At 45.4% G+C, this 19,334-nt stretch overlaps 1 protein-coding gene across 1 annotated transcript; it reads right to left on the bottom strand.

Annotated features, from left to right (window-relative positions):
• Window positions 1-398: 398 nt before the first annotated feature.
• On the bottom strand, window positions 399-19,313 carry HDAC1 (histone deacetylase 1). The gene is made up of 14 exons (XM_077788544.1): window positions 19,207-19,313; window positions 15,393-15,505; window positions 14,886-15,003; window positions 13,573-13,647; window positions 9,348-9,486; window positions 7,607-7,748; window positions 6,790-6,882; window positions 5,821-5,929; window positions 4,772-4,912; window positions 3,660-3,768; window positions 3,441-3,571; window positions 2,469-2,615; window positions 2,286-2,364; window positions 399-1,986 (listed from the first exon to the last, which is right to left on the bottom strand). The coding sequence occupies exons 1-14, from the start codon at window positions 19,253-19,255 to the stop codon at window positions 1,959-1,961; spliced, it is 1,473 nt and encodes a 490-aa protein (XP_077644670.1). The 5' UTR covers window positions 19,256-19,313; the 3' UTR covers window positions 399-1,958.
• Window positions 19,314-19,334: the final 21 nt, after the last annotated feature.

Genomic DNA, 19,334 nt, shown 5'->3' with positions numbered 1-19,334 from the left:
TTGGGTTTCTTTTTCCAGGGAAAAATCTCAAGGGTGTTTTGTAAAAACACTTGGGGATAAGGTTAAAAAAAAAAAAAAAAACCAAACCCAAATAATTGACTAAAAAATAACAATTTTTTGTTATTTTACAAGAGATTTTTGTTATTTTACGAGAGATTCAAGCAGTTGTTCAGGTGTGGGATAAATAAATAAATGAAATATTTTAGTGGATGGGATTATGGAATTAAACCAACATTCCTCAAAGGAGGAGGGAATTAATGCCTTATTTTTTTTCCTAAATTTTAATTCCACCTCTAAATTTTTCTTTTTTTTTTTTTGGTTGGGATCTCCATGAGATCCAAGACCAGCTCTGAAAATGAATTAATTAAGGAAAAAGCAGGCCAGGCTGACACCAAGCATAGAAATGGAGCAGTTTTATTACAAAGGTTCTGAAAATTCAAAATAAACGCATCTTTAAAAAACCACAATAGATTTTTTTTTCTCCCCTCCCTCCCCTGTTCCCCAGACACGAAGTTACACTGATCTCTGTCTTAAAACACTGAAAATCAGAGTGAAAACATCACTCAGAAAAAGAGACTAAAAAAAACTCCACGGTGAGGTGGGAAAATCAAAATGAAAAAAAATGGTGAGAGGTGGGGAAAAAAAAAAAAACGAGTTAAAAAAATAAAACAATTTGTAAAAGAAACCTGTGTGAAGTTTTAGCAGCATTATTGGAGTTGAAACCCTCAGCAGTGCTCCCGTGGGAGGTGCAGAACCTCTGGAATTCCGGAGGGATCCCCCTGAGAAAGGAGAGCAGCCTGAAAAAATTAAAATTAAAAAAAAAAAAAATTAAAAATTAAAAATCAGAATTTCTCGCCTTGCCAAAAGTTGTTTTTTATTTTTTTTCCCCCTCCTCTCTGAAAAAGCTCAGCTGTAGAAAGGGAGAGGTGAAAAGTCACAAAGGAGATTTGAGGGGGTGGGAGGAGCCCCATCTGCTGTTCTCTCAGAAGGATAAAAATTGGGATTTATTGGGAGGGAAATTCAGTAGGAAAACTTGGCTTAAAAATCAGGGAAAAATCGGATTTTTAGGGACACGCGTGAGGAAAAGCTGCCAGCCGGGCTCTGGGCTGGCTTTGAGGGGATTTCAGGAGGAAAATGAAGCTAAAAGAGGAATTTTCTCCCCACCCAGAGAGGGGCATAAAAAACCAGATTAAAAAATCCCTTCCCTCCCTCGAGGTGCATCAAATGCTGCCACACTCCCTGGATCAGAAAACTGAATCACCCCCTAAAGGTGATTTTAATTTGACATTTTCCAGTTCTGGGTTCTGGGGTTGATTCACTTTAAAAATAATAATTTAAAAAAAAATTTTTAAAAAAAGACTTTTCAGGTTTCTTTTCAGCTGCTTCATCTCTTTCCCCAAGTTTGCTGCAGGTTGGAGCCAACTCTCTTCAAGAACTGCATAATTTTGACCCTGAGAAGTGGCAGGATTTTGTTGTTTTTTTGGTTTTTTTCCTTGTTTTGTTTTTTCTTTTGTCGTGGTGGAATCCAGCTGAAAACCACAAAAGTCTCTCCCAGGTTTGGGAATTCTCCCATTAAAAACAACACCCAAAAAAAAAAAAATCGAGGAAAAGCAAGAATTGATGGCCATCTTTCCAGCTAACCTGAAATGCAGACACTACTTCTACTTAAATTATTATTTTTTAAAGGTTATTTCAGAGGAGAGGGGGAAGGGTGGAAGTGATTTAAGTGATTTTTGTGTTTTTAGAGCCACACCAAGGAGGGGCAGTGGAAGGCAAAGGGTGAAACTCCCTGGTCACCAAAGCTGGGCTGCTCCCAGTGGAGTGCAGCAAGGAATAATTTACAGTTCTCCAGTCATTTATACAATTATATAGAAATATATACAGAAAACATATATAAAATAGAAATCCTGTGGGGAGGAGGCAGCCCAGGAGCTCAGCCTACGACGAGCTGCAGCCGCTCAGGTGGATTTTGTCTCTTCCTTCACCCTGGGGAAGCAAAAAAGAAAAAGATTTGGTTTAAATCAACAATTTGGGTTTGGAGCTAACAACAAGGCTTAAAAGTGTTGCTTATCTGGTTCATTTTCAGCTAAAATTTAATAGAATTTAATAGAATTTAATTTTTTAACGTACTGCTGAAGGAAAGAGCAGTGTTTTGATTTTTCAGACCTGCAAATTTCTTCCAATGAGGAACCTGTGACAAACCTACCCAAAGTGCCACCCAAATTGTCACATCAGCCCCTCAAATGCTCCCAAACCCCCTGGGCATGGGCAGGAGCCAGGCTCACCCTTTGGGTTCTGCTGCTGCTGGTGCTGCTGGTGCTGCTGGTGCTTTTTCCTCTTTTGCTTTTTCCTCTTCCTTCTCATCTGGGAAAAAAATAAAATAAAATAAAATAAAATTAAAGACACAGAGCAGTGCAGGGGGAAAAATTCCAGGCAGAATTGCAGGAGGTGCCAGCTCTGCTGCTCACCTTTCTTCTCCTCTTCCTCCTTCTCCTCCTCTGCCTTCACACGTTTGGCTTTTTTGAAGTTGGCGACGTTCTTGCGCCCTCCCTCCCCCTCGTCCTCGGAGTCGGAGAATTCCTCGTCACAGGATATTCTCTTGTTGGAATTTCGGACTGCAAGGGGAGAGGACAGAGCTTGGCTGAGCAGATTTTCAACATCAGGAGGTTCCCAGCACGTGGAGCTCACAGAAATCAGGATTAGGCCACCACAAAAGCATTTTTTTTTTGTGGGATTTGCTGCATCTCTGAACTCGTCCCTTCCCACCTGCTCCAAGACCATGTGGACAACTTGGATTAGGCACAGTCTAGACCTGAGAGCAGGTTTAGAACCAACCTGCCACTGCCAAATCTGTCTGCCACATCCCAAGGGCCAAGCTGGGTAGAAAACTCCACTTCTCACTGCTGGGATCACACCCAGGATTCTGCCAAGGATTCTGGCCCAGCACTCAGCAACTGCTGGAGTTCTCCCTTGAAAAACCAAAGTTGTTCCCATTATGGAGGCAGGAGAGATCCTGCAGGGCTCTGTCCTACAAAAATCCAGCAGGGAGGTGGGAATGGATTCAGATCTGTGGGGTCTGTGTGGTGTATGGGGTTTGTGGGGTCTGTAGGGATTTGTGGGACCTGTGGGGTCTGTGAGACCTGTGGGGTCAGCACCCAGCAGGAGCAGGGTGTGTCCCTATATGGGTTAAAACAGAGGTTAAAACCAGAGTTTAAACCCTGGCACAGAGCCTGAGGTGAAGCTCCAGCCCCCCGCCCGGGTTTTTGGGGGCTCCACAAAGCTCCACCCCAAGGGTTTGGCTCTGGCTGTTCCCACAAACCAAGGGAGATAAATCCTGGAGTCAGAACTGCGTTTAAACCCCTACATCCTCCTCGTGAAGAGCTCAAGGATCCTGCTCAGCTTTGGGCTTTTCCCAGCACAATTCAATTCCCAGCACCTACTGGAAATGCGTTTTTCAGGATCATCCTCCTCCTCATCCCCACTGTCCTCCTGCACAGCATCCTCAGGAATTGGCTGCATCTGGACCCCGGGAGCGTGAGGGAGCATCCTCAGGTTCTCGAAGAGCCGCTGCCTGGAGCCAGCCAGGGAAGGACACTTTGTCACCAGGGGCCACCCAAGGCCACCAGCCCCCGTGGAAGGCTCGTTCCCCCAGCACTCACTTGATTTTCTCCAGGTATTCGTTGGTGTTCTGGTTGGTCATGTTGGAGGGGCTGATGTGCAGCTTGAAGTCTGGCCCAAAGTACTCAAAGTAGTCGTTGTATGGAAGTTCTGGGGGGGAATTAATGATAATTAACACTGAATTATCAGCAGGAATAGCTACAGCACTCAGGAGTGCAGAAGGGATGATGCAGAGGTAACAATGGCAGCAGGTCCCTGAGCTCCTGGGGGTACCAGTGCTGCCCAGCCCTGCTGCTCCAGGGATGTTGGAACTCAAAATGTCCCTCAGACATTTTTGGAGGTTCCAGACCCAGGTCAGAAGCATTTGAGACCCTGGCACAGCTGGAAACAGCTGTGATTTTGGGTTTGAGCCATGGAATGATTTACCAACCTTGCAGGAAGAACAAGAAGTCACAAAAGTTTAGATATTGGAGTAGAAGTAGTCACAAAGTAGAGGGAAGAATTTTTGAGTGCTGTACAGGGGGGTTTTGGTTTTGTACATGGGGGTCAGAGGGTTTAAGATGGATTTGGGATTTGGGCCTGCCCTGTCCTCCCTCTTTCTCCTTCCTCACCTCCATGTTCTTGGTGATGTTGGCACTCACAGGTTGGTTTAGAGTAGAAAAGCACCATTTAATATAGGTAATGGGCATTGGGAAAAACTGTAAACATGTAACACGTAATGTACCATATAAAAGATAGAAAATCACCATTTAATATAGATAATGGGCATTGGGGAAAAACTGTAACCTGTAACACGTAATGTACCATATAAAAGATAGAAAAGCACCATTTACTATAGGTAATAGGCATTGGGGAAAACTGTGAACATGTAACATGTAATGTGCCATGTAAAAGACAGCAGCAGCCCTGGCAGGGAGAGAAGAAGCAGTCGGGGTCAGAGAGGATGTCAGGGTGTGTGTGTGCCTCTGCCTGAGCTGTGAGCAAACCACAGCAGCCCCAGGAGAAAATCTCTTAGATAACTTGCAATAAACTGCCTTGAGACCAAACAAGAGACTGCTGAGCCTTTCTTTAGAAGCAGGGGTTGGAGGAGAGATTTTTCCACCACACGGAGCCACCTTGGACCCAGGGAGGTCTTTGGCACAGGGGGAGTTACCATTGGGAATCTCAGTGTCCAGAGCCACGGCGGTCTCGTAGGTCCAGCAGCGAGCCACGTTGCGGATCGTGTACCCCCCTCCTCCCAGCATCAGCATGGGCAGGTTAAAGCTCTTCACAAACTCCACACACTTGGCGTGGCCTGCAGCACAAAGAAATGAGGGCACACTTGTGGGAATCCCTGGCAGGTCTGGGACCCTGGCAGAGAACCCATGGACAGAGATCACAGACAGTGTCTCTGGGGGCTCTGTGAGCGCCCAGAGACACTGGCTGTGATCTCTGGCCATGGAAAAGAGTTTTCAATCTTACAGGATCAATTACCAGCTCTGAGTGTTTGATATCAGTAATAATTAAGTGTGGCACGGGTGCAAAAGCAAAATTTTAGGATTCTAGATGAGGGGTCCAAAGGGGACAAGCTGGAGGAAATTGGGTGTGCCTTGTCCTTTTTCTCCTTCTTCATGCCCTCCATGTCTCACTGTGCTGTTGGCATTTTTCTGTTGGTTCAGGCTGGGGACACACTGTCCAACGGAGGTGACAGATATTGGCACGTTATTGTAAATGCAGCCCAGGGAGTTTCTGGTATTTAATGTTTGTCACATCCCACTGAGGGCAGAGCCCCACACGCTGCCCTGCAGGACAGAGCTGGGCAGGGCAGCAGAACATGTGAGAGATAAACAGAATAAACAACCTGGAAACCAGCACAGATTAATTATTACTTCTTTGGCAGCGGGGCTAAAAGACAGAGAATTTTTGCAATTTCAGAATCATCAATACCACAGATTCCAACACACGCTCATGGCATAAATGCCAATTTTCCCAGGGAATCCCGCCCTCATTTTTGAAGGGGATTTGGGAGCATCAGCATCCTCCTGAGCCTCGAGGTAGGTGGGAATATCCCAAAATTCCGTGTTTTAGGCAAGGAAACCAAAATCGGGGATCTGTTCCCAAAAGGGATTAATTTCTTTGAGCAGAGGGGGTGAAATAAATGGGTTTTTTAACCCAATTTTGGGATTTGGGAGCCTCGAGGGCCCGTGGCAGGGCAGCTCCTACCTTTGATGGTGAGGTTGAAGCAGCCCAGCCTGTCCCCAGACAGGGAATCGGAGCCGCACTGCAGGACAACGGCGCTGGGCTGGAACGTCTCCATCACCTTGGAGATCACCTGAACATCAAAGTCCTGTCAGCCCCTGCCCCAGGCCGCTGTCACAGCAGCACAGGGACGGTGACACCATCCCTGGTGCCCTGACACCGAGGAGCTCCCACACAGAGCCCGATTGTTGGGGGACTGGTGGATCACTCTGTCTCACAAACGGGGTGGGACCCTGGCTGGATGCTCACTCAGGATTTATTATCTGTCTGTATCAAGCAAGCAAAAAGCAGGAGACAGAAACAACAACATCCATGCAAATCCACATCAGAGAGGGGCTGGCGTATTTTCTTTTTCTGCATATTCTTGGAACCAACAGCATAAAAGGTGCAAAGCCATTATACTCTAACCAATAAAAGGAGCCACGTGGGTTTAACAAAAGGACTTCTGTGAACCTCAAACAATACACAATAATTCATTATATGAGATTGAAACTTTTTCTATCTTTGCAAAGCCTATCTCTAGGACTTTTTTCACATTCCAAGCTATCAAAAAGTTCTTGTTCTTTCTTGTTCCTTATGATAAATATAAATGTAATCACTTGGTTCTTAGCTTCCTAGCTTCCCATGAGAAGGTTTTGAAATAATTTGGTTCTTACTTTCCTAGCTTCCCATGAGAAGGTTTTGAAATCATTTGGTTCTTACTTTCCTAGCTTCCCATGAGAAGGTTTTGAAATTTCCCAGCCTTTCTCAGCTTTATGTTGACTTTCTGGGGCCTTTTTGCACTTTGTAAAGTCTTTCACCTTTTTGTATCCCTACACAGCGCCCTTGGTGAGAGAAAAAAAATGCAAAAACTCAATAAAATCTCCCAAAGAATGGTCCTAAGGACAAAGAGGGAGGCACAGAGGATCCCTGAGCAGAAGAGGCTTCACTTACAGGTTTGAAAATGGCTTCGTAGGACTCGTCGTCGATGCCGTCCCGCAGCGGGTAATTGACAGCGTAGTACTTCCCTTTGCCTGCCCCGATGTCCTGTGGGGTGAGAGGGGAACCAGAGCTCACCAGAAACCCAAATTCTGCCCCAAAATGGGAAAAGAACCTCGGAACACAGTCTAATCCAGATATTAAGCCAGAGGAATGAATATTGTTAAATATTAACGATTTACTGCAGAGACGCGCAGCAGCCTACCGGGCTGGTCAGAGCAGTCATTGAATCGGTTCATTTTACTTTAAAATAAAAATAAAATATGCTACACTAAAAAATTATCTGTTTTAATGTTTCTTTTTATCAATCTCACACCCAAAGTGGTTTATTAAAAATAGTTATTTCATTTCTGGTGCAGCACCAAGCTCTTGGCACGGTTGAAAAAATAAAAATCCTGAGTGAAAGATGAGAGGATTTAGATTAAAAAATACCACTGGTCCTGTAAAAAATCCTATAAAAATAAATAAAGGAACTTTTCACTCCTGAGGAGCTCTGTCACAAGGCACAGGTGACACTCTGAGTCACAGCAGGAAATGCCAATAAAAATCCACTCCCTGAGAAACCTTCACCCAAGAGTTTGTGTCACCAAGCTGGGGCTGCGAGGTGACCAAAATGTCCCTTTCAGAGTCATTTTGGTGAGCACCAGAGAGACTGAGAGCAAAGATTTGGGTTTAAAAAATGCCCACCCACCCCTCTGACCACTGTCACACAGGGACAGCTAGGACAGCTGGAGAAAAGCCCAAATTTCCTGGGGGTTTTGGTGGCTCTCACCCTCAGGTCCCCAGTTCCTGGGAAATATTCTCCGTATTTGTGGAAGGACACGGTCATGACCCTGTCTGTGGTGTAAAAAGCCTCCTCCACCCCATCCCCGTGGTGGATGTCGATGTCAATGTACAGCACCCGCTGGTGGTACCTGGAAAAAATCAGAATATTGCATTTATTCCGAGGAAAAAGTGCCTCCAAGCAGAGGAAACTGGGAGAGAGCACGGAATTCAGGCCAGGATTGGCAGGGGAAGGAGCTGCAGGGAAGGGACAGCAGTGGAACAGAAAATAAAAGTGACTTTTGCTGCTGAGTTTGTTTCACATTCAGTTTGGGCAGATTCGGCCACTAAAGTGCATTTTTAGGCACATTTTTCTGCACATTTTTCTGCCCAAGCCTCCCACAGTGAGGTTTGCCTGGAGCCAGAAGCTGTCACAGAGCCATGGGTGGGACAAAGAACAGCGGGGAAAAAATGTAACAGCCAAAAAGCTCCAAAAATCCTCTGCCTCCTGCTGGGGCAAAATAAAAATGTAACACCCAAAAAGCTCCAAAAATCCCCTGCTCCTGCTGGGGCAAAATAAATGTGACACCCAAAAAGCTCCAAAAATCCTCAACCTCCTGCTGGGGCAAACCTTGCATTGGGGGTATTCCAAATTCCTGTGAGAATTGGAGGGTGAGCCCTGCACCCGTGGGTATCCCTGTGCCAGCCACTGCAGGGGGAGAAAGAAATCCCAGAGGAGCTGGGATCTATTTCTAATCCCCAAAATTAAAATTTAATTTATTTATAATAAATATAATTTATGTCTTATTTACTGTACTATAAGTATTATATTAATTATAATAGTAGACATATTATAATTGTTTATAATAAGTAATAAAATATTTAATAAAAATATATAATTATATATTAGAATAATTATATTTATATATTTTTAATTATTATATTTTCTATATTTATTACTATTCTTACATATAAAGTATACGTTATACTTATATAATGTATTGTTATGTAAGTATATAATATTATGTATTTTATATATCAATGATATAATAGTATATATTATATTATATATAATATTATTATATAATATATATACTTTAATAGAGACTGTAACTATATAATTATATATTATAATTTTATAATACTAAAATATACTAATAGTAATATATATTATATAATAATATAATATAATACTAATAAATACTAATATATTATATATAGCAATATATTAGTATATAATAATATATGTAGTAAATATATTATATTATATTATATTATATTACATTATATTATATTATATTAATTATATTATATTATATTATATATTATATTATATTACATTATATTATATTATATTACATTATATTATATTATATTACATTATATTACATTACATTACATTATATTATATTACATTATATTACATTATATTATATTATTGCATATTATACTATATTATATTATATTATATTATATTATATTATATTATATTATATTATAGCATATTATAGCATATTATAGCATATTATAGCATATTATAGCATATTATATTATTTCATATTATATTATTGCATATAATTTCATATAATTTCATATTATATTATATTTTATATCATATCATATCCTATCATCATATCATATAAATCAAATCAATCCTATCATATTCCCCCAAATCCCTTTTGGATTTCCCCCGTGTCCCAGGATCCATTTTGGGGCAGAGCGGAGGGAAGGACGAGCGCCCGAGGCCGTACTTGAGCAGCTCCAGGATGGCCAGCACGATGTCGTTGACGTAGCAGAAGCCGGACGCCTCGGATTTCTTGGCGTGGTGCAGGCCCCCGGCCCAGTTCACGGCGATGTCCGTCTGCTGCTTGTTCAGCTTCACCGCGCTGGCTGCGGGACACAGCGGGGACAGAGCACGGAGTCACAGAGTCACAGATCACGGGGAGAGAGCATGGGGAGAGAGCACAGGGATCAGAGTCACAGAGAGCACGGGGAGAGAGCACAGAGAGCATGGGGAGAGAGCACAGAGATCACAGAGAGCACGGGGAGAGAGCACAGAGAGCACGGGGAGAGAGCACAGAGATCACAGAGAGCACGGGGAGAGAGCACAGAGATCACAGAGAGCACGGGGAGAGAGCACAGAGAGCACGGGGAGAGAGCACAGGGATCACAGAGTCACAGAGATCACGGGGAGAGAGCACAGGGATCACAGAGTCACAGAGATCACAGGGAGAGAGCACAGAGAGCACGGGGAGAGAGCACGGGGAGAGAGCACAGGGATCACAGAGTCACAGAGAGCACGGGGAGAGAGCACGGGGAGAGAGCACAGGGATCACAGAGTCACAGAGAGCACGGGGAGAGAGCACAGAGAGCATGGGGAGAGAGCACAGAGAGCATGGGGAGAGAGCACAGGGATCAGAGTCACAGAGAGCACGGGGAGAGAGCACAGAGAGCATGGGGAGAGAGCACAGAGATCACAGAGTCACAGAGAGCACGGGGAGAGAGCACAGAGAGCATGGGGAGAGAGCACAGAGATCACAGAGTCACAGAGAGCACAGGGAGAGAGCACAGAGAGCACGGGGAGAGAGCACAGAGAGCACGGGGAGAGAGCACAGGGATCACAGAGTCACAGAGATCACAGGGAGAGAGCACAGAGAGCACAGAGATCACAGAGATCACAGGGAGAGAGCACAGAGAGCACAGAGATCACAGAGATCACAGGGAGAGAGCACAGGGATCACAGAGTCACTAAGAGCACGGGGAGAGAGCACGGGGAGAGAGCACAGAGATCACAGAGATCACAGAGAGCACGGGGAGAGAGCACAGGGATCACAGAGTCACAGAGAGCACGGGGAGAGAGCACAGAGAGCATGGGGAGAGAGCACAGAGATCACAGAGTCACAGAGAGCACGGGGAGAGAGCACAGAGATCACAGAGTCACAGAGATCACGGGGAGAGAGCACAGAGAGCATGGGGAGAGAGCACAGGGAGAGATCACGGGGAGAGAGCACAGGGAGAGAGCACAGAGAGCACAGAGAGCATGGGGAGAGAGCACAGGGATCACAGAGATCACAGGCAGAGATCACAGGGAGAGAGCACAGAGAGCACAGAGAGCATGGGGAGAGAGCACAGGGATCACAGAGATCACAGGGAGAGAGCATGGGGAGAGAGCACAGGGATCACAGAGATCACAGGGAGAGAGCATAGAGATCACAGAGATCACAGAGATCACGGAGAGAGAGCACGGGGAGAGAGCACAGGGATCACAGAGATCACAGGGAGACAGAGATCGGAGGGAGAGATCACAGGGAGAGAGAGAGATCACAGGGAGGGGAGAGGGATCACAGAGATCACAGGGAGGGGAGAGACACAGCCTGGGGGGCTCCTCCCCGGGCTGTGTGGGGCTCCAAAAGCTCCTGCTCTGAGTTCTCAAAGAAATCTGGATATTGATCTAGTACCAATACACATCTGTGATGGACAAAAATTCTGTAACACTTTAAAGTTAGAAAGTGTGTGTTTACAAAGCTACAATTTCGGAATTATTAAAGAAACATGGATATTGATCTAGTACCGATACTCAGTTGTGATGGACAAAAATTCTATAACAGTTTAAAGTTAGAAAGTGTGTGTTTACAAAGCTCCTGCTCTGAATTATTTAACAAATCTGGATATTGATCTAGAACCGATACCCAACAGTGATACACAAAAACTCTGTAACACTTTAAAGTTAGAAACTGTGTGTTTACAAAGCTCCTGCTCTGAATTCTTCAAGAAATACGGATATTGATCTAGTACCAATACCCAACTGTGCTGGACAGAAATTCTGTAACAGTTTGAAGTTAGAAAGTTTATGTTTATTGTGTGTGGGATAGTTCCCAAATACACACCGTGCCTTTCAGGTGATTGGAGAGCATTCACTCTTTTATCCATCCAAGTATTGAATACCCAAAATACATATTCATTATTTTGGTACACCCCCTTCCTCATTTCATAGGCTAATAATTTCAAAAACTATTCAGCATGTGTAGTTTCTTCCTTGAAATGGGTCGGTGGGAATTCTTAAAGAAACCTGGATATTGATCTAGGACAATACCCAACTGTGACAGACAAAAACTCTCTAACAGTTTGAAGTTAGAAAGTGTGTGTTTACAAAGCTACAATTTCTGAATTATTAAAGAAATATGGATATTGATCTAGAACAGATACCCAGCTGTGATGGACAAAAACTCTCTAACAGTTTAACATTGGAAAGTGTGTGTTTACAAAGCTACAATGTCTGAATTATTAAGGAAATATGATTATTGATCTAGTACTGATACCCAACTGTGATGGACAAAAACTCTCTAACAGTTTAAAGTTCAAAAGTGTCTGTTTACAAAGCTCCTGCTCTGAATTCTTAAATATGGATATTGATCTAGTACTGATATCCAACTTTGATGGACAAAAACTCTCTAACAGTTTAAAGTTAGAAAGTGTGTGTTTATTGTGTCCACACCACACTTTCCAGGTGATTACAGAACCCTTTTATCCATCCAGGTATTGAATACCCAAAATACAAATACATATTCATCATTTTGGTACATCCCCTTCCTCACTTCCTATGCTAATAATTTCAAAAAGTTATTAAGCATGCTTAATTTTTTCCTTGGAATGGGTCGGTGTCCCTTTCATGGGGAGGGGTCCCAAGATGAGGAAGTCAATGAAGTCTTCCTCCTCCTGACCTTTCTGCCTTTCCAATGCCAATATGACAAATGAACTCTTGGTAGAACTCTCATTCCTTGTCTTCAGTTGGTTTCAGAACAGAGGAGGCCACAATTGTCTGATGTTCTAAAAGCTCTTTGTCAGTTTGTGTATTCTTCATTATAAACCCAGCTAACTCAACATTGTGCTGACAAGCAATCAGTTATTAGTTAACTACTAACTCTGAACTTCACCAAGACCTACTAATTTATTTTAATTAACTCTAGTAAGGCTTATCTCTAACTAAAATCTTAGCTCCTCTAAAATCTCTAAATTCCTTAAAGTTTCTGTTTTACCTCAAGGGTTTGATTCTGGGTGTCCCCACAAAGCAAGGGAAAACAGGAAATGTTTCTCATCATCTAAGATTTCTCTCATTAAATATTTCTCATCGTTCCCACTTCTGCCTCAGAGCAGGAAAATCCCCACAAACCCAGCAGGCAGCTGGGGCCACAAGGGAGAAAATCAGGATTTCTCAGAGGCCTGAAGAGATCAAGGTTTTAGCTGAGATAAATTCAGGTCATTGAGTGGAAGTTCTCCTCCCCCAGCCCCTTCCACCAACTTTGTGCACGTTCTGCAATCTGCCAGGATCCAAAAAAACCAGGAATTCTGTGGAATTCTCCAGCCTGGGAGCAGAGGGAGCACGGAGCTGCTTCAGAACCTGCTGCAGTCAGTGCTGGGGAGCTGCTGGCACAGGAAATACAGGCTGGAGGTGTCATTGTGGCAGCACAGCCACAAAGCTCTCAGGCTGTGCACACAAACAGCTTTGCTGGGACTTGTGAGAAAATAAAAAAACATTTCAATGTTCCAGCTCTCAAACCTTTCAGTTTCTGCTTTGCCTCATGTCCAGAGTTGTGGTTTTTTAAGAACAGCAGCTAAATCACCCTGGTCTTTCCTTTCCTGGTTGTGCCTGCTCAGAGTGAGACTTTTACAACTTTTATTTCAATGTAAAGCTCAAGTTGGTTTTGTTTTTTTGTTTTTTTTTTTTTCAATTTAACCGTGCTGTTGTGGTTTTGTTTTAACTCTGTTTTTAATTTTTTGTTTTTGCTTTAACTCACTGGTGATGTTACAGAGCCATTCACACCTGCAGTGATGTAACCCAAACTAGTGATTAACAAATGGAAAGGAATTCAACAGGCAAAGCTTGGAGAAATCTGGATTTCGTTGTTAAATCAACAACAGGTTCGCAGAGACAGAATATGAAACACAATAAAAAACACACAGGATCTGTGATCTTACCAACAGAGCCTCCAGCAGAGAGCTGACAGAACTCAAAGAGCCCATCAAACACAGGGCAGTCCTCCCCAACATTAACTGGAAGAGAATGGAAAAGAGTCGTTCAAATAAAAGCAGAAATAAACCCCAAATTTTACACCAACATTTGGATTTGAAAAGTGGCCAAAAGTGTTAAACAAAATGCTGTGATCACATGATGCAATGGAAATGTGTGGCTGACACTTTGCACACGCCTCTAACTTCAAATCACAGTTTTGGCTTCTCAGCACAACTGGAGTTTCACCTTCACTAAATTTTTACTGTAATTAATTCCACTATTAAAAATAGCTATTCATTACAAGAAATTAAACCTCAGGCCCTTTGATTTACTCTGCCCAAGTCTGGCATGCAAAAAATGGAATTAGAGACTGTTCATTCCCTTTCCAGCAGGTTTTGTTGAAGAAAAGCTCAATCCTTGGTATGTTTAATTTTCACATTTTGGCTTTTTCAGGAATAAAAACAGTGCAGAAAACACTGAGCACTAGAGAGAGCAGAGTGTTCACGAGCTGTGGCTGCTCCAGGGGTAAACAGATCAGTTTGGGTAAAAAAATCCATTTTGCTGGATGTCATTTGGTGGATTAAAGAAAATCAGGGACTGGGGGGAGGCTTTCAGTGTGTATTAATCATGAACCTTGTGCAGAAATATCTGTCCCCTTCAGCTCCCAGGGGGTTTCCAAGAGTGAAATGTTGTTTAAATGAAGCTTGAGCTCTCCCCACTGGTTGTCTGGGCTTGTTAGAAATCTATTTTGTCAAAAAAAGCCATCAGCTCAGAGTGCCTGAGACACCAAATCCGGGTTTCTGTACCATTAAAGAGCCTCTCCATGGATTGCAGAGGTTGGAACAAGACATCAGCTCACAATTAATCTATAAAATCATCAGGTATTGATGATTATGCCCCATTTCCAAGCTGCCACTGCCCTGAAAATCCTTCAGAATTGAGAGGTTGGGGCTTTTTAATTTGCTGGTTTTAAATGCTCCAACTCTTCTGGTTGAAGATGAGCACTAACACAAAATCCACACAGGTCAGAAATGGAAAAATTCTGTCATCTCCAAGCCAGGAAAGGAATTTAGGCAACGAGAAAAAACCAAAATACCACCAGGTCGAAGGATTTCCCTCAGCTCCTTTAGCCTGAGAGAAGAACCTGTTTTAAAAAATGCTTTATTCACCAGAAAAATCTAAAAAAGCCAAGTCAGGAGAACAAGAAGTGAGAGAAGTTTATCCCAAAGTTCTGGAGCTGGGCTGGGATTGCCAGATTTTCAGCTGCAGCATCACTCACATCTTTGCATCTGCTTGCTGTACTCAGACATGTTGTCAGGGCGGATGGACCTCAGGAATTTGATGTAATCATCGCTGTGGTACTTGGTCATCTCCTCTGCATTGGCCTTGTGAGGACGCTGCAAGGACAGCAACACAGCAAGGATTGCTCTGGGATTCATTCCCCCCTCATTCCCACCTCCAGCCCCAGATTTACCCCCAGGAGCTGTGAAAAGTATCAAAGCAGCAGTGTTAAATCAGAAAAAATGAATTTGGAGGGCAAGAACGGCACTGCTGGCGAGTGTTACATATGCAAAAATGGAAATAAATTGAATTTCAAGGATAAAAAACAGTTTTCCAGTCTCCAAAGCCTCTCTGAAGCACAGAACCCCTCACTTCACCCCTGAGAAGAAACCACAAATACATCAGTACAACTGACTGGGGTTTATTCCTTTCCTGTCAGAGAAAAAGCTCCAATTAAAGCCTGAAACAAGAATGGTGACATGCAATAATGAGCAGCAGAACTCACATAGATCTCCATCTTCCTGTAGAGCCCATAGTTGAGCAGGAGGTTGTGGGTCATGCGGATCCTGTGGGGTTTCATGGGATGTCCTTGGCCATAATAATAATTCCCAACATCCCCTGGAAGCAGAAAGGAGTGCAGAGGGAATCATCAGCTCCTCTGGGATTTGTTTCTCCTCCTCTCCCACCTTCCCGGCTCAGGGATATCCATGGATTCAGGGTTGGGAATTTTGAATTCCACCAGTGCAAGGTGTCCCTGCCTTTCGGAAGGGGCTGGAATTGGATCACTGGTGCTAGAGCAGTTTCCAACCCAAACCATTCCATGGCTGTGGCAGTACAGAGGGAAAATCTCCAAAATTTTGGGTCAGGAGCTCAGGGCTGAGTGGCAGGGATGTGTCCCATGTTCCAGGGGGTGCCATTCCATGGCTGTGGCAGCACAGAGGGAAAATCTCCAAAATTTTGGGCCAGAGGAGCTCTGGGCTGAGTGGTTCCAGGTTCCAGGGGGTGCAGGGAGCAGGAGGGAAGGGGCTGGAATTGGATCATTGGTGCTGGAGCAGCTTCCAATCCAAACCATTCCATGGCTGTGGCAGTACAGAAAGAGAATTTCCAAAATTTTGGGTCAGAGGAGCTCAGGGCTGAGTGGCAGGGACGTGCCCCAGGTTCCAGGGGGTGCAGGGAGCAGGAGGGAAGGGGCTGGAATTGGATCACTGGTGCTGGATCAGCTTCCAACCCAAACCACTCCAGCAGCACAGAGGGAAAATCTCCAAAATTTTGGGCCGGAGGAGCTCAGGGCTGAGTGGCCCCAAGTTCCAGGGGGTGCAGGGAGCAGGAGCCCTGGAGTTAATCCCAGCTCAGACAATGACTCAGCCCAGGAACACCCGGCCTGTGCCTCACTTTCCTCCTGTTTACCCACGGGAAACGGGATCCAGGGAACTCTGGACTCTGCAAACACCACCCAGCTCTGCTTTTACAGCTCCACACTTGGTTTCACCCCTTTTGATCCCTTCAAATCCTCCAGAGGATTCCCAGGCCTTTCCAGCCACCCGCCAGGAATTGTTTTATGGGACATGGGGAACAAAGTCACCTCCCCACGTGGATTTTCTCCTCCAAACTGAGCTCACACCTCACTGATAAATGGGGTTTTTATTCCACCTCCTTTCCCAGGGGCACTCATTTCCCTGAATTTCACAGGAATTTCCCTTTCAGATTTCTGCCTGATTTGGCTGCAGGGAGCAGGAATCTCTCCCAAGCTTCATTTTCCTGGGAAACCAGCCCAAGCTGTTCCTGGGCTGGAACAACTCCTGCTCCTTTTGGGAAGCAGGGGATCCAAGCCGGTCTGGCCGGTGACTCAGAGGGGAGAATTCACATTTCATCACCACTCTCCACCTTCAGCAGAAGCAGTTTTTCTTCCTCCTGTGGACATGGATCTATTTCCAGGTAGGAAAATGAGATGCCAAAAGTGCAAATCCCACATCCAGGCAAGTCTGCTGCTGGAATTGACCTGTCTGTGGAGCTCTGGGGAGATGTTCTTTCAGTAAATAGAATTTTTTTTTCAGGTAAAATCACTTTTTTTCTCACTGAAAATAATTCTGTTTTCTCACATTTTGGCAACCCGTGCTGGTGTAACCATCCTGCCGTGTTTTAGGGACGGATTTTACTACCTCTAAATCAAGATTTGGGGAACTTGTAAGAGATGTTTGAGGCTGTACATAGGAAATAGAAGCACAGAACTCGGAGAAGCTTTTACAAAAATCCCCATCAGCTGTCCAGGGAATGCCCTGGGCCAACCCTGAGCTCCTGTTCCCTGTGCTGAGCACATCCCAAGCCCTGTGGATCCCTGGATGAGCTCAGCTGCTCCTGGACGTCAGAGCAGATTAAGGAGTGTGAACTGAGCAGGCTCTGCTGGGGTTAAACAAATCCCTCCATCAGGAGGCTCTGAATGGAGAAATTCCACCCAAATCTTTCCTCAGCCACTCAGGAGTGCAGGGAAGGACCCCAATTCCTTCATCCCATGAAATTCAGGGAATTCCCACAGCAGGTTAGGCTGGTTCCAGCCTCCCAGCGTGGAAAAGAAAAGGCTCCAATCAACAAATTATTTATTTCCTCTCAGTAAAAGCAGCTTTTTACCCCTCAGCTGTGGACGTTGAAAAGCTGCTCAGAAAAGAACAGTAAAAAGGAAAAAAAAAAATTTAAAAAATGGCACTAAAAGCTCACCACAAAGTATGGAACCCAAATTGGTGAAATTCTTGTGCAGCAAAGACCTGCAGGGCAGCAGCATTTCAAACAAAACAACTGCTTATTTCATATTTCAGATATAATTCAATGCCTTTAAAAATTATAACCCAGCAGGGCTGAGAACCTCCTATTTGAAGGGAAAAAAACGACATTTTTAGAGGGGGAAAAAAAAGCTCTGAGCATAGGATTTGGAAAAGCCTCCTTCCTTAGAGAGGGGGAAAAAGTAGCAAGAAGAAGTTTTTTATTTGATTTCAGGCCAAAAACCGTGTGGGAGCAGAGAATTGCACAAGGCCTGTGGCACAAGGTGAGCACAGAGGCAGCGAAAAAGGAGCAGGGGAAGGGAGAGGGGCAGCACTGGGATTGCTCAGCCCCACAGGACAGCCAGGGATTTGGGATTTGGGATTTGTTCCTTCCCTGCTGCACAGGGATGCTGAGGCAGCCCCAAAAGGAGCCACCATCCACACTCCAGAGGCACAGCTGGAGGATGCTCCTGGCAGGAGCTGCCTGCACACAGCCACCCTGGCTCCCAAAAGCTTTTTGGCCCCTGCTGACCCCAAAAAAACGCTGTCCCAGGAGTGCCTCATCCTCCTCAGAGCCCAAAATCCTCCTCCAGCACCTCAGCACCCAAAAAGACTCTCTCCTGGCCTCCAGCCCCTCTCACCAAGCCCAGACCCTTCCCAGCCTTTCCCATCTCCCAAATCCTCAGATCTCCACATTTCCCCATCCCATCCCAAACACCTGATCTTCCCCCAAATCCCCACATTTCCCTGGTTTTCTCTCAAATCCCCAAATCCCCACATTTCCCCATCCCAACCCCCATTTCCCTGATATGCCCTCAAATCCCCATCCCCCTGATCTTCCTCCAGATCTCCACATTTCCCCCATATTCCCTCAAATCCCCAGATCCCCAAATTTCCCCATCCCGCTGTTCCTTCCCCCAAATCCCCACATTTCCCTGATACTCCCTCAAATCCCCAGATCCCCAAATTTCCCCATCCCCCTGATCTTCCCCCAAATCCCCACATTTCCCTATCCCAAACCCCTGATCTTCCCCCAAAACCCCAAATTTCCCCATCCCATCCCTCTGATCTTCCCCCAAATCTTCAAATCTCCCCATCCCAACCCCCTGATCTTCCCCCAATCTCCCAAATTTCCCCATCCCACCCCCCGATCTCCCTCCACTCTTCCCATTCTCCTCTCCAGCTCTCCCCATACCCCTGCCATGCCCCCCACACGCTCCCTACGCCTCTCAACCCCATTAAAAACCCCACACAACCCCTGATCCCCATTCCCCGACCGTCCCCGCCCATCAATACCCCCAACACCCATCCCAAAACCTCTCAACCCCCTCACCTCCATGACCCCAACGATCCCCCATTACCAACCTCTCATCCCACCCCCAGCACCCCCATCCTCCCTCAGTGACCCCATTACCCTCACCCCCCTCTCCATTACCGCCTCATGACCCCTCACCCCTCACCCCCGCCTCCTCCGTCCGCGATGCCCCCTCATCCCCCCCTCCCCCCCGCCCCAGGACGGCTCCCCCGCGGCCCGGCAGCCCCGAGGGGGTGCCCGCAGCTCCTCACCATCGTAGTAGTAGCAGACTTTGCGCTTCGTGCCCTGCGTCAGCGCCATTTTCCTGCCTCCCCTCACAGCGCCCGACCCGCCGCCGCGCCGCGCACCCAACCCCGCCCGCCCCGGGCCCGCGGGCCCG

This window comes from Lonchura striata, chromosome 26 (genome assembly GCF_046129695.1).
Source record: "Lonchura striata isolate bLonStr1 chromosome 26, bLonStr1.mat, whole genome shotgun sequence".
Taxonomy (NCBI): Eukaryota; Metazoa; Chordata; class Aves; order Passeriformes; family Estrildidae; genus Lonchura; species Lonchura striata.
This window is presented reverse-complemented; position numbering and strand designations above follow the sequence as displayed.